General features: G+C 39.7%; 1 protein-coding gene across 1 annotated transcript; it reads left to right on the top strand.

The window, feature by feature from the left end:
* Positions 1-624: 624 nt before the first annotated feature.
* On the top strand, positions 625-1,125 carry LOC139849003 (uncharacterized). The gene has a single exon (XM_071838680.1). The coding sequence runs from the start codon at positions 625-627 to the stop codon at positions 1,123-1,125; it is 501 nt and encodes a 166-aa protein (XP_071694781.1).
* Positions 1,126-14,315: the final 13,190 nt, after the last annotated feature.

Below are 14,315 nucleotides of genomic sequence, written 5' to 3'. Positions count from 1 at the left end.
AAAGTTGGTATTGATTCATCTGAATCACAGAATGATGAAGACGATATAGATAACGATGCTGATTCTATTCCGCACGCTGCTTCCGAGCAAGCCATTGGTGTTTCGAGAATCACTTTTATTCCAGATCAGACGAATGTTGAAGATGAATGGGATAAAGTTAGCATTCATTCGGTTGATTCATGGGATCAGGAACATGGTGAGGCTAACAAGACGAATGATGGTGAGTCTACTTTTCATGTTAAAACAGGTGAAAAGGAGTCTGGTAAAGAAAGTAATGTTGAGAAACCTTCTTCATATTCTCATGCTGTTGCTGGATCAGTGGTGGAGAAGGGTGTAAATTTTCTTTTTATCGAACAGGTTACTCCAACTCATGAATCTATTGATGTGTTGTTACCATTCGAATCGGTGTAGGAAGCGAATAAGAGATACACGTACACGCTATACGGGTATTTTCTGGGACAAAGGGTTGCATTCCCGGTTGTTCAGAACTACATGATGAATGCGTGGACGAAGTTTGGCATTGAGAAAATGATGATGAACGCAAAAGGCTTTTTCTTATTTAAATTCTCGTCCAAGGAAGGTATGATGAATGTGATGCAGAATGGGCCTTGGATGATCTGAACTATGTCGATTATTTTAAATGTGTGGTCATCTAATGTCTCCCTTATGAAAGAAGATCTTACAAAAGTTCCGGTTTGGATCAAGTTGCATGACGTGCCCCTTACCGGCTTTACTACAGTAGGTCTTAGTGTTATAGCTTCGAATATTGGAAGACCAATGATGTTGGATTCATACACTAGTACTATGTGTCTTGAGTCATGGGGTCATCCTAATATTGTTCGAGCTATGATTGAAGTTTCGGCTGAGTGTGAACTGAAGGATAGTATTAGGGTAGGCACACCAAATACTGATGGCAGGTTTACTAAGGACGTTGTCATGATAGAGTACGAATGGAAACCACCACATTGTGCTTGTTGCAAAGTGTTTGGACATAGAGAGTCTCAATGTCCAAAACAGGTTGTGCAAGAACCTGTTAAGGTTACACAAGTTGATAAGGATGGTTTTAAGAAGGTGACCTATAAGAAACAGGGCACTAAAGTTGTGAAACAAGTCGGTTTCATGTAAATAAAGGGAATCAAATGTTTGTGTATAGGCCTAAGCAAAGGGATGATGAAGGTAAACATAACAATGATGATAACAAAAGTGATACACAATGTTCAATTTCGGGAATTAAAGCAATGCATAAAGTTGGGCCATCAACATCAGGAGTTCAAATGAGTAATTCGTTTAGTGTTTTTGCAACAGAGGAAGTAAATACTAGTAAACCTAGTATACATCTTAACATAATTGATGAAGAAAGTGACGTGGAAGGACATGATGATGAAACCTCTGTTTATCTAGCGTCTGAAAAACTTGAGGGGGCAAGCACTCCCAGTATTACGATGTTGCCATGATTAGTCTCTCATCATGGAATATAAAGGGTTTGAACCTGATCCCTAAACAAAAAGAGGTTTGTGATGTGGTGGTAAGTAATCATTTGGGTGTTTGTGCTATCCTCGAGTCTCATGCCTCTATTTCTCGTTTAAATGGCATTGGTAATTTTTTGTTTCCTGTTTGGAATTGGGCATCAAATAATAGTGTTTGTCGTACCGACACTCGTATCATAGTCGGTTGGGATCCTGGTATTGTACAACTTTCTTTTATTACGATGACGGATCAAGTAATTCATTGCATTGTTAAGGGTATTAACAATACTTGGGAAAGTTTTGTGTCATTCGTATACGGAAATAATTACTATATCCGTAGAAGACAGTTATGTCATTACCTGAATATGCATAATTCTTATGTGGGTACTAACCCATGGGTGATATTAGGTGATTTTAATGTTTCACTTAACATCAAAGAATCAACAACTAGCTCCTCAAATTGTACATTGGCCATGTTGGAATTCAGGGAATGTTTGGAGAATCTTAATTTGATAGACGTGAATCATACGGGTTTTCAATATACGTGGAACCAAAGTCCTAACTCAAATACGGGTATAATGAAAAAGATAGACAGGGTTCTCGCTATTGATCATTTTATCAATAAATATACAAATGCTCACGTTATTTTTCAACCATATCGTATATCAGATCATTGTCCCCCGGTTCTCAAGATTCCTATGGGTGGGTCTAAAAAACCGAAACCTTTTAAATTTAGTAATTTTATTGCTAAACATACCGAGTTTAAGAAGGTTGTTGATAAAGAATGGAAAGTTACGATCGAGGGTCATGCTATGTATCGAGTTGTGAAGAAACTTCGCCTACTCAAGTCACATATGCGCAAGCTGATGTGGAAAAAAGGTAACCTCCATGACAATGTTGTCACTTGTCATGGAGCCTTAGAGGTTGCCCAAAAATTTCTGGATGAAAATCCATTTGTTCCAAGTGCGCGAGAAGCTGTTAGTCAGGCTCTTAAGCATTTTAATGATGCGGTTTTAGAAGAAGAATGTTTCCTAAAACAAAAGTCCAAGATTGAGTGGTTGCGGGCTGGAGATAACAACACTAGTTACTTTCATAAGGTGGTTAAAGGACGCCTAAACCGGAACCGTATTGGGTCTTTGATTAATGTTGTTGGCCACGTTGTTGAAGGAATTGATGTGCCTAATTTGTTTGTCCAACACTATACGCATTTTCTTGGGGCTGGTGATGATTGTATTCTGATTCCTAATCCTGCAGGTCTTATTTATAAACGAGTGTTTCATCAGCAAGCTACGAATATGTTACAGCATGTCACGGATGTTGAGGTAAAGAACGCTATTTTCAGAATCGGGGATGATAAGTCTCTGGGCCCTGACAAGTATTCTTCCTGTTTATTTAAAGAATCCTGGGATATTATTGCGGCAGATGTTACACGTGTTGTGAAATATTTTTTTCTTAATGGTCAATTGCTGTAGGAGATTAATAATACTATTATTACTCTACTTCCAAAAGTCCATTTTCCGAGCAAAGTCACTGATCATAGGCCAATTTCATGTTGCAACGTCATCTATAAGTGTATTAGTAAGATTATTTATGACAGAATAAAGGCGAGTCTAGATGAAGTTGTGAGTATAAACCAATCAGCCTTTATTTCGGGTAGAAGGATCGTTGACAATATCCTTCTTACTCAAGAGATTATGAAGAATTACCATCGGCAGTGCGGTGTTTCGAGATGCGCTTTTAAAGTTGATATTCAAAAGGCGTACGATACGGTTGATTGGAAGTTTTTGGAGTCTATCCTCATTTGGTTTGGCTATCCGCGTAAGATGGTCAAATGGATCATGGTTTGTGTCACCACAACATCCTATTCTATATGTGTGAACGGGGACTTGCATGGTTTTTTCAAAGGTAAAAGAGGTTTACGCCAAGGTGATCCGATGTCTCGTTATTTATTCGCGCTCATTATGGAGGTCTTAACTCTATTATTGAAAAGAAATGTTGAGGAGTCGGGTGTCTTTAAGTTTCATCCCCAATGCGATAAGCTAAGAATTATTAATTTGTGCTTTGCTGATGATTTATTTATGTTTTTGCATGGGAATGTTGCTTCGGTTGAGGTTACTAAATGCGCATTGGAGGAATTTAAGGGCTGTTCGGGTTTGACTCCAAGCTTGCCTAAAAGTACTGCTTTTTTGCAATGTTATTCCATGCGTTAAACAACAGATCCTTACGGTGCTGCAGTTTGACGAAGGCAGCCTGCCTATTCGTTAATTGGGGGTTCCTCTGCTTGCAAATCGTCTGATGTACCGGGACTGTAAAGTCTTGGTTGATAGGGTGCGTATCAAGATTTCTGATTGGAAAAAATAAGTTTTTATCGTTCGCAGGTTGGGTCCAGTTGATCACATCCGTTCTCACAGGAAAAGCAACTGTATTAGTGTTCGGTTTTTATTTTACCGGATGCTAGATATTGAGAAATTGATTCGCGGATTCTTATGGTGCCAAGGTGAGTTCAAAAGGGGCAAAGCGAAAGTTCGGTGGGATGATGTTTGTTTGCCAAAAGTTGAAGGAGGCCTCAGTATGAAAAGGCTTAAGCCTTGGAATATCGCCCTTATGACCTCTCACTTGTGGCGTATTATGACAATGAAGCATTCCATTTGGGTTAAATGGATTGACGAATATAAGCTTGCTGGAAAGCATATATGGGAGATGGGAATTCAATCTAACGCTTCCTGGAGCTGGCGAAAGTTAATGCAAATTCGGCCGTTAGCCCAACAGTTTTTCGTGTATCAGATTGGTAACGGTCATACACCGTTCGCAGGTTAGATTCATGGAGTAATATCGGTCCATTGGTTAATGCTATTCCTATTGAAAATATTGTGAATGAAGGTTTCTATAAGTATGATAGGGTGTGTGACGTGATCGGTCCCAATGGTGCTGTTTGGCATTCGGATTGGTACTCCCGGTTTCCTGCTCTACAACATTTGATTTTACCATCGTTTTCTACGCATGATGACAGGTTATGTTGGAAAGGCGTTGAAAATAATTTGCATCCAGTTTCGGTTTCGATTATTTGGGATTCTATCCGCATGCATGGTACGTGTGCTAGGTGGTTCAAGGTCGTGTGGTTTAGTCAATGCATCCCGAAGCATGCATTTTTGATGTGGTTGTTAATAGGTGAATGCCTTAAGACTCAAGATAAACTTAAGCCATGTGACTTGCGTGCGCACCCAGTCCTAGAATGTTTCCTTTGTAATGACAACATGGACTCACATGAACACTTTTTTTAAGTGTTCATTCTCATCTAGAATCTGGAGGAAGGTTTTTCATTTGATTCGCATCAACATGGATAGTGATGATTGGAAATCTTGTAGGATATCCTAATTACTATTGCAGGTCGCAATTCTTCGAGGGTTGTGGTGGCCAAGTTGTGTTTCGCTGCAACAGTGTACTTTATTTGGCAGGAGAGAAACAGTCGGTTATTTAATGGGAAGCATAAAACAGTGGAGCAGATGTTCTAGCTCATCCGGTCTAATATTCGGCTAAAGCTAATGACGATCGGATTCAATCATTCATGTCTAGTTGATCAACTAAAAATTGATTGGCTTTTAAGCTAAGTTTTCCTTTTGGGGTGTTTGTCTAGTTTTTGATGAATAGTAGGTCGTTTTATGCTTGGTTGTTAGGCGCTCTAATAACAGCTGTTCTTCATTGTACGATTCTTTTATTATTTTTATTAATAATATTTGCCAGGGTAACTCTTTACCTAAAAATGTTTATTGACAGCGCTTGTATTTTTTTATTTTATTTTTTTTAACCTGGGTATCCAAACGGTCAACTTGACTAATCTCAGGGCGACTACTCGCTACGGGAGCAGCCCGGAGTCATTGCAGGCGAACCTCCGTGGCCATGAGTGGATAACTGTGGGTGCCTGGAATCGAACCCATAACCTCCACTATGAAATGTCAGGGTCATAACCATTCAACCACCACACTCATGGTTGATAGCGCTTGTTTATATTTGTTAATTATATTCAATGAGTTATTAAAGGTATAAAAAATATTGTAATGGATTAATTATATGAAATAAATCTTTTATCAACCCATGGTTGATTATATAGTGAATATTTACGAAGAAACCTACTAAATTGTAGGTTAATCAATTTTAAATAATTAATGGTGAGAAAAGGAGCCAGGAGGCATTATAACTTTATAAGTACTAGGTGACAAAAGGATGTCAACATGTTAGAGAGTATCTTATCTATTTATACCTTACATATATATATGTAAATTTATATCTATATGTATATATTAAATTATAATTAATAATTAATTCAATTTAATCACAAAATGACACCTAAGCAAACTTTTAAATTTATATGTGTAATAATATATCTACTAGTGAAATGACCCGTAGAACCACATGTTTGTTTAAACGAAACAGTTTAATGATATTGTTTAGGTATTAAGTGAACGTAAATGCTAAAGTCATTTAGTTTAATGACTCACGGAACCACAGAGTCCGACTAAGAAACTCATCAGCTGAACATTTCATCAAACACATAAAATGCATATTAAACAATCCACATCCAATCATAAGAGATAATATTGGTTGTCATTTTATTTTAAAAGTGTAAATTAAAATATAAATTAGAATTGATTTTCTTCTGCATAGCTTTTATACCTTCTCGTACTCAATTCATAATAATTAATTAAATAATTCAAAATTATTTAATTTAAATAATTAAAATGTAAGACCCTAATCTTCATTGTACAGCAGAATAAATAGAGTACATAAAGTGTGGGAATGATTGTGCAGTTAAACAGAAGACAGAGACTGATCTGAGCTTAGTGCGCTCAGCGCACACATAAGGGTGCGTGTGGCGCACTCTTCACTGTAGCCGGGTTCTGCTTGTTTTATTCAGATAATTTGATGGGTATTTTGGTAATTTCACCTGTGAACGAGTTAAAGGTCAGTAGGTCAGTTTGTGGAGTATCATTCACTCCATTTTCAACAACCTTATCTTCTTCACTTTAATTTTAGAGAGAGAGTGTGATTTCTTGAGTGAGAAAGCTTAAATCCAAGAGGAAGAAGTTGTTCTCGGGCCAAAGTGCGGGTATTAAAGTCATTCATCTACTCACTAGCTACGTTGTGGTTGTAGTGGTAAGCTCTAATCTTGATTTCCTTGTTTTAAATTTGTGTAAGGGTTAGGGTTTGGGATAGTGATGAACATAAAACCCATATTTGATGATTTTGGGTGTTCTTGGGTAAGATTGAGTCATGAAGACTCAATGGTAACTAACCTAGGGTTTCAAAGTGGTAATTGATGTTTATGAGTCCTAATTGGTTAGTTAATTACTAGCACACCTAACTAATTGGTAAATGGGTGTTAGTTGGGTTAGTGGAAGACCCGAAATGGGTGTGTTGACTTTAAATGAGTCAAAGGGGTTAATGATTGACCTAGTTGGGGATTATGGGTATGAATTACCCTAATTATGTTATAGTTAGTGTTGTTGGGCCGTAATCACTAGCTTTTAAGTGATTAATGGTGGTCTTGACCCTTAAGGGCGGTTTTGGTGAAAATGGGGCATTTAATGCATTAAGTCATTAAATGCACATAAGTGAATTGTTGGTATTTAGTCCAACTAGATTATGTGTTGATGGAAGTACTTATTATATTAGGTACTTTGCTTTGAAGCTTGCAGAAGTATAAAACCGTCACCGAATCGTTAAGGTGAGTGGAATAATTATATGCGTAGATATATAATGTATTTATTTGTGGTGGCGTGAGATGTGAAGTGTCGAAGTGTTAAGGCACCACGTTTCACGTGACGAGTGAAGCATCTAGGTGTTAAGGTGCCACTCTAAGTAATTGGCGGGTGAAGTATCGAGGTGTTAAGATGCCACCTAGAGGTGAAGCATCGAGTTATTAAGATGCCACCTAGGAGTGAAGTATCGAGGTGTTAAGACACCACTCTAAGTAAAATAAAGGGTGAAGTATCAAAGTGTTAAGATGCCACCCGAGGGTTTAGTGATACGAGGTGTTAAGTACACTAACGGATGTTATGAACACCGATGGCCTTTCGCGAGCGCCATTCCCGTGTACGATTGGTTAACCATGGTTATTGTGTTGTAAGCGAAAGCATATTATATTGTTCGAGTTATATATATGTATGCGATTGTTATGCTAGCTTGTGGTATTGGAGGTTGGTAGCCTCATATTGATGATAAACTAATTGTGTTGCTAGCATGTATGCGGTATGTGTATGAGTGTTTGCAAGTAGGTATATTATATATGTATGTGTATAATTATTGCATTCACTAAGATTTAGCTTACCCTCTCGTTGTTTATCTTTTTATAGGCTCCGGCGTTGACAAGGGTAAGGGCATTCGATTGGATTAGAGATCCCGCTTATTGTTTAGGGGACGCTTTTGGGATGTGATAGCTTTTGGAGTTTGACCGAGACTTGGGTAGTTTAACCCAAACACCATGCTCATAGTGTCGTTTGGTAATTAAACTAATGTGATCGAAACTCATGATTTGTACGAAACTCGTAAAACAGCTGATGTGGGCCCCGTTTTGTAAAACTTGTTTTATGATTGATTCGTGTTAGTTTTACATATATGAACATGCAGTAAAAAGCGTTTCGTCTAAATATGTCGGGAAGCGGGAGATCTTTTTATGTGAAAACGACCAATCCGGACAGCAGGCTGCCAGGCCCTGTGCGCGCCACGCACAGGAAGGGTTGCGCGCCGCGCACCCTGCCTGGGCAGGCCTGCTTCGAATTTTTTTTTTAAGTCTGTTTTCGATTGTATAATGTGTCGGGTTGTTACAAGTGGTATCAGAGCATGGTCTAAGGGATTTAGGCGACTTGAGATAGGTGACTAGACTTAGACTTTATTGTGTGTGCGCTTTATGCGAGACTTGTAGGACTTTGGGTCGGAACGGAATTGCTAGTGCTAGTGTTTATGTGAATTAACCTTGCACTAATTGTTTGTGTTGTTTTAGCAATCATTAAGCGAAATAGACGTTGTACTAGCGAGTTAATGCGACGTGCTCGTGTAACAACGATTAGCTACCATTGTTACGGGTGCAAATCGTGTCAAACGAGTAATGTACGATGATTATTGAGCAAGATAGGGTAGTGTGGTGTACATGTATATACTTACGTGTTATGTCCTTTCGTTCATTGATTAACCTTTTCCGTTTTATAGAATGAAGATGAGAAACGGACCCGATAATGATAACGGAGGTACAAGCGAGGACTCTGAATTCACGGCCAAGGTTGAGGCCATCTTGAAGAACTACAAGGAGGATTTTCTTGTTAGCGTGAGAAAAGTTTTCAAAGAATCAATTGACGAGCAAATAACCGATTTAATCAATGAACGCATGAATGCTGTGATAGAAAGAGGCATTCGAACCTAGAAACATTTATCCTCGAGGCGAACGGGGTGATGATAATGGCGGTTATGGAAGGCGGGACTTCCATTACAAGAATTTCAAGGATGCTCAACCCCCGATGTTTAATGGGGTGCGAAATCCGTTAAAAAGTACATGTTGGATCTCCGATATCGAGGGAGCTTTCCGTACCGCGGAGTGTCCTGCCGAAAAGAAAGCAAGGTACGGTTCTAGTATGTTGCGGGAAGAAGCTAAGTTGTGGTGGGATGATAAAATCAACTTATATGGTGAGGAGCAATGTATGAGTTTGACGTGGGAAGGGTTTAAGAAGAAATTTTTCAAAGAATGCCGAACTTCTTCCGATCTTGATAGAATCCGGGACGAGTTGCACAATTTGCAACAAGGTTCAATGGACTTGGTTACTCTTAAGTCTAACTTCTTGGAAAAGACTCGTTTTTGTCCGGAATATGTTGGTGACGATCACAAGCTAATGAAAGATTTCTACCGTACCATGAATGATGAGTTCAAGGGTAAGATTAGTCGAGGAGCTGCTAAGTCTTTTGACGAGTTATTTGAGTTGGCTCGGGGTTTTGAGCTGGAGGTTCCAAGGAAAAGTGATTTCACTTTTTCTAAAAGAAAGTTTGAAGGTTATAGTCATTTTAACTTTTCAAACAAGAAGAACAAGAACAAGAAGGGTTCCGAAAGTGTCAATAGCGTGAAGAAGGGCGCTTCCGGTGGTTTTTCTTATACGTGCTACAATTGTGGGCAAGCGGGTCATATGGCTCGTGATTGTCCGAAACCATCTTCCGGAAACAAGCTCACTTGTTTTAATTGCGATAAAGAAGTGCATAAGAAGCCGGAGTGTCCCAATTTGTGAAACGATAATGTTAAGCGTCTAGAGAAGGCGGCGGGTACGGCTAGGGGTCGCAACTATTTGATGACGAATGATGAAGCCAAGCAATCCAACGAAGTTGTCTCAGGTACTTTTATGGTTAACTCTAATCCGGAAAGAATTCTGTTTGATAGCGGTGCAAATTTGTCGTTTGTGTCTCTAAAATTTGTGTCTAAACTTAATAGACCGTTAGCTAAGTTAAGTCGTCCGGTAGAAGTCGAAATAGCGGACGGCAAAACGGTGCTAGTGGTTGATGTGTGTAAAAATTGTGATGTTGTGTTTGGTGCCGAAAACTTTAAAATTGATCTCATCCCGATGACTTTGGGCGATTTTGATATTGTTGTTGGTATGGATTGGCTCGATCATAATAGAGCCGATATTGCATGCCATGAAAAATCTATTCGGGTGAAAACCCCAAGTGTGGGAGAGTTAATTATTCATGGTGATAAGCGAAGAAGACTTGTGCCGATATGCTTTGTTGCACGGGCATGTCGTTTTCTTGTTAGTGGTGGCATGGCTTTTCTTACCCATGTTGTTGATACTTGTGATGAGCCACCACCCATTCGTGAAATTCCGGTGGTTAGTGAATTCGAAGACATTTTTCCGGAAGAGTTACCGGGTGTTCCGGCGGAAAGACAAGTTGAATTTCGCATTGAGTTGGTTCCGGGGGCTACCCCCATTGCTAAAACTCCTTATCGTTTAGCGCCGACGGAAATGCAAGAGTTGTTAAATCAAACCCAAGAGCTACTTGAAAAGGGTTTTATCCGACCGAGTGCTTCGCCATGGGGTGCTCCGGTTTTGTTCGTGAAGAAGAAGGACGGTAGTATGTTGATGTGCATCGATTATCGGGAATTGAATAAAGTGACGATCAAGAATTGTTATCCATTGCCTCAGATTGACGATTTGTTTGACCAACTCCAAGGTGCAACGTATTTCTCAAAAATTGACCTACGGTCCGGCTATCACCAAATGCGGGTCCGTGAGGAAGACATCGAGAAAACGGCTTTTCGAACGCGTTATGGGCATTTTGAATTCGTAGTTATGCCTTTTGGTCTTACGAATGCACCGGCGGCATTCATGGACCTTATGAACCGAGTGTGCCAACCTATGTCGGACAAGTCAGTAATTGTGTTCATTGACGACATACTTATCTATTCGAAAAGTATGAAGGAACATGAACATCATTTGAGGGGTGTGTTGAAGACGTTGCGGAAGGAGAAGTTGTATGCTAAATTCTCCAAATGTGAATTTTGGCTAAGGGAAGTTCAATTCATTGGCCACATTGTGAACAAAGACGGTATTTAAGTAGATCCGGGGAAGATCGAGACGGTGAAGAGCTGGAGGCGACCGACTACGCCTACGAAAATCCGAAGTTTTCTCGGGTTGGCCAGTTATTATCGTCGGTTTATCCAAGACTTTTCTAAGATCGCTTCTTCGTTGACGAAATTGATGAGGAAGAACGTGAGATTTAATTGGGAGAATGAGCAAGAAATTGCTTTTCAATTACTAAAAGAGAAATTGTGTCAAGCTCCGGTGTTAGTGTTGCCGGAAGGTGTGGAAGACATGACGGTGTATTGTGATGCCTCTCTAAATAGGCTCGGGTGTTTTCTAATGCAAAGAGGTAAAGTCATCGCTTACGCCTCTCGACAATTAAAGGAACACGAAACGAGATATCCGACTCATGATCTTGAGTTGGCGGCAGTTGTGCATGCGTTGAAAATTTGGCGCCATTACTAGTATGGTGTCAAGAGTACGATTTATTCGGATCATAAGAGTTTGAAACATCTCTTCAATCAACGAGATTTGAATTATCGCCAACGTATGTGGATGGATGTGGTAAAAGATTATGATTGTGAAATACTTTATCATCCGGGCAAGGCGAATGTGGTCGCGGATGCGTTAAGTAGAAAGAGTCACCACCCGGCGTTACGATTGGGATTGTTACGTATGATTATTATTAACGGTTTTCTTGAAAAACTTGGTGTGATTCAAATTGAAGCTTACGTTCACAACAAGCATGCGGAACGAATTGTGGGGCAGTCGGAATTCATTACTATGGGTTCGCGTGGTTTGTTGTCTTTTCAAGGAAGAGTGTGGGTGCCTAAGATGGGGGATTATTGATGAGTGCTACTTGATGAAGCACATAAGTCAAAGTATTCCATTCATCCGGGCGCTACATAAATGTATCTCGATTTGAGAAAGGATTATTGGTGGCAGGGCATGAAACGTGATGTTGTTAAGTATGTTGAGCAATGTGTCACGTGTTTGCAAGTTAAAGCCGAACACAAAAAGCCGTATGGTAAGTTACAACCGTTAGAAATCCCGAAGTGGAAATAGGAGCACATTACCATGGATTTCATCACAAAGTTACCTAAAACGGCGAGAACCCAATTTGATTCAATTTGGGTGATAGTTGACCGATTGACAAAAAGTGCTTTGTTTCTTCCCATTCGGGAAGCGATATCGTCGGAGACCTTGGCTAAATTGTTTATCAAGGAAGTAGTCTCTCGACATGGGGTTCCTATATCTATTATTTCGGATCGAGATACCCGTTTTACATCTCAGTTTTGGGAGAAGTTTCACGAAGATATGGGTACACAATTGAAATTGAGCACGGCGTATCATCCTCAAACGGACGGTCAAACCGAACGTACGAATCAAACATTGGAGGATATGTTACGGGCGTATGTTATTAATTTCGGTGGTAGTTGGGATGAGCACTTACCTTTGGTGGAATTCTCGTACAATAATAGTTATCATACTAGTATTGGGATGCCACCTTATGAGATGCTTTATGGGCGGAGGTGTCGAACTCCAATTTGTTGGGGTGAAGTGGGTCAAAGAGAAATCGGGAGTACCGATTTGGTTATAGAGACGAATACCAAGATTGATATGATTCAGGATCATTTGAAAAAGGCTCAAGATAGACAAAAGTCGTATGCCAACAAACGTAGGCGAATGGTCGAATTTCAAGAAGGTGACATGGTGATGCTTAAGGTTTTGCCATGGAAAGGCATTATTCTGTTTAGAAAACGGGGAAAGTTAGCTCCTCAGTTTATTGGGCCATTTAAGGTTTTAGCTCGTGTTGGTGAAGTCGCGTATCGTTTGGAATTACCCGAAGAGCTTGTGGGGATCCATAATACATTTCATGTTTCCCATCTCCGCAAGTGTCTTGAGGATGATTCATCTTGGGTACCGTTAGACGAGATTGAGCTAAACAATAAGTTAGAATATATTGAGGAGCCGATTGCCATACTCGATGAGAAGGTCAAAAGGTTGAGAAATAAAGAAGTGAGAACTTTTAAAGTTCAATGGCGTCGTAGTAAAGGTTCCGAGTTTACTTGGGAGCCCGAAGAATTCGTGTTGGTTTACCTTCCCTCTTGTCATGCGGCTTGGATCGCGAGGACGCGCTCTGATTCAAGTGGGGGAGAGTTGTAAGACCCTAATCTTCATTGTACATCAGAATAACTAGAGTACATAAAGTGTGGGAATGATTGTGCAGTTAAACAGAAGACAGAGACTGATCTGAGCTTAGTGGGCTCAGCGCACACATAAGGGTGCGCGTGGCGCACTCTTCACTGTAGCCGGGTTCTGCTTGTTTTATTCAGATATTTTGATGGGTATTTTGGTAATTTCACCTGTGGACGAGTTAAAGGCCAGTAGGTCAGTTTGTCGAGTATCATTCACTCCATTTTCAACAACCTTATCTTCTTCACTTTAATTTTAGAGAGAGAGTGTGATTTCTTGAGTGAGAAAGCTTAAATTCAAGAGGAAGAAGTTGTTCTCGGGCCAAAGTGCGGGTATTAAAGTCGTTCATCTACTCACTAGCTACATTGTGGTTGTAGTGGTAAGTTCTAATCTTGATTTCCTTGTTTTAAATTTGTGTAAGGGTTAGGGTTTGGGATAGTGATGAACATAAAACCCATATTTGATGATTTTGGGTGTTCTTGGGTAAGATTGAGTCATGAAGACTCAATGGTAACTAACCTAGGGTTTCAAAGTGGTAATTGATGTTTATGAGTCCTAATTGGTTAGTTAATTACTAGCACACCTAGCTAATTGGTAAATGGGTGTTAGTTGGGTTAGTAGATGACCCGAAATGGATGTGTTGACTTTAAATGAGTCAAAGGGGTTAATGATTGACCTAGTTGGGGATTATGGGTATGAATTACCCTAATTATATTATAGTTAGTGTTGTTGGACCGTAATCACTAGCTTTTAAGTGATTAATGGTGGTCTTGACCCTTAAGGGCGGTTTTGGTGAAAATGGGGCATTTAATGCATTAAGTCATTAAATGCACATAAGTGAATTGTTGGTATTTAGTCCAACTAGATTATGTGTTGATTAAAGTACTTATTATATTAGGTACTTTGCTTTGAAGCTTGCGGAAGTATAAAACAGTCACCGAATCGTTAAGGTGAGTGGAATAATTATATGCGTAGATATATAATGTATTTATTTGTGGTGGCGTGAGATGTGAAGTGTCGAAGTGTTAAGGCACCACGTTTCACGTGACGAGTGAAGCAATGAGGTGTTAAGGTGCCACTCTAAGTAATTGGCAGGTGAAGT

This window comes from Rutidosis leptorrhynchoides, chromosome 5 (assembly GCF_046630445.1).
Source record: "Rutidosis leptorrhynchoides isolate AG116_Rl617_1_P2 chromosome 5, CSIRO_AGI_Rlap_v1, whole genome shotgun sequence".
NCBI lineage: Eukaryota > Viridiplantae > Streptophyta > Magnoliopsida > Asterales > Asteraceae > Rutidosis > Rutidosis leptorrhynchoides.
The sequence above is the reverse complement of the archived record's forward strand: the minus strand, read 5'-3'. Positions and strand labels throughout refer to the sequence as shown.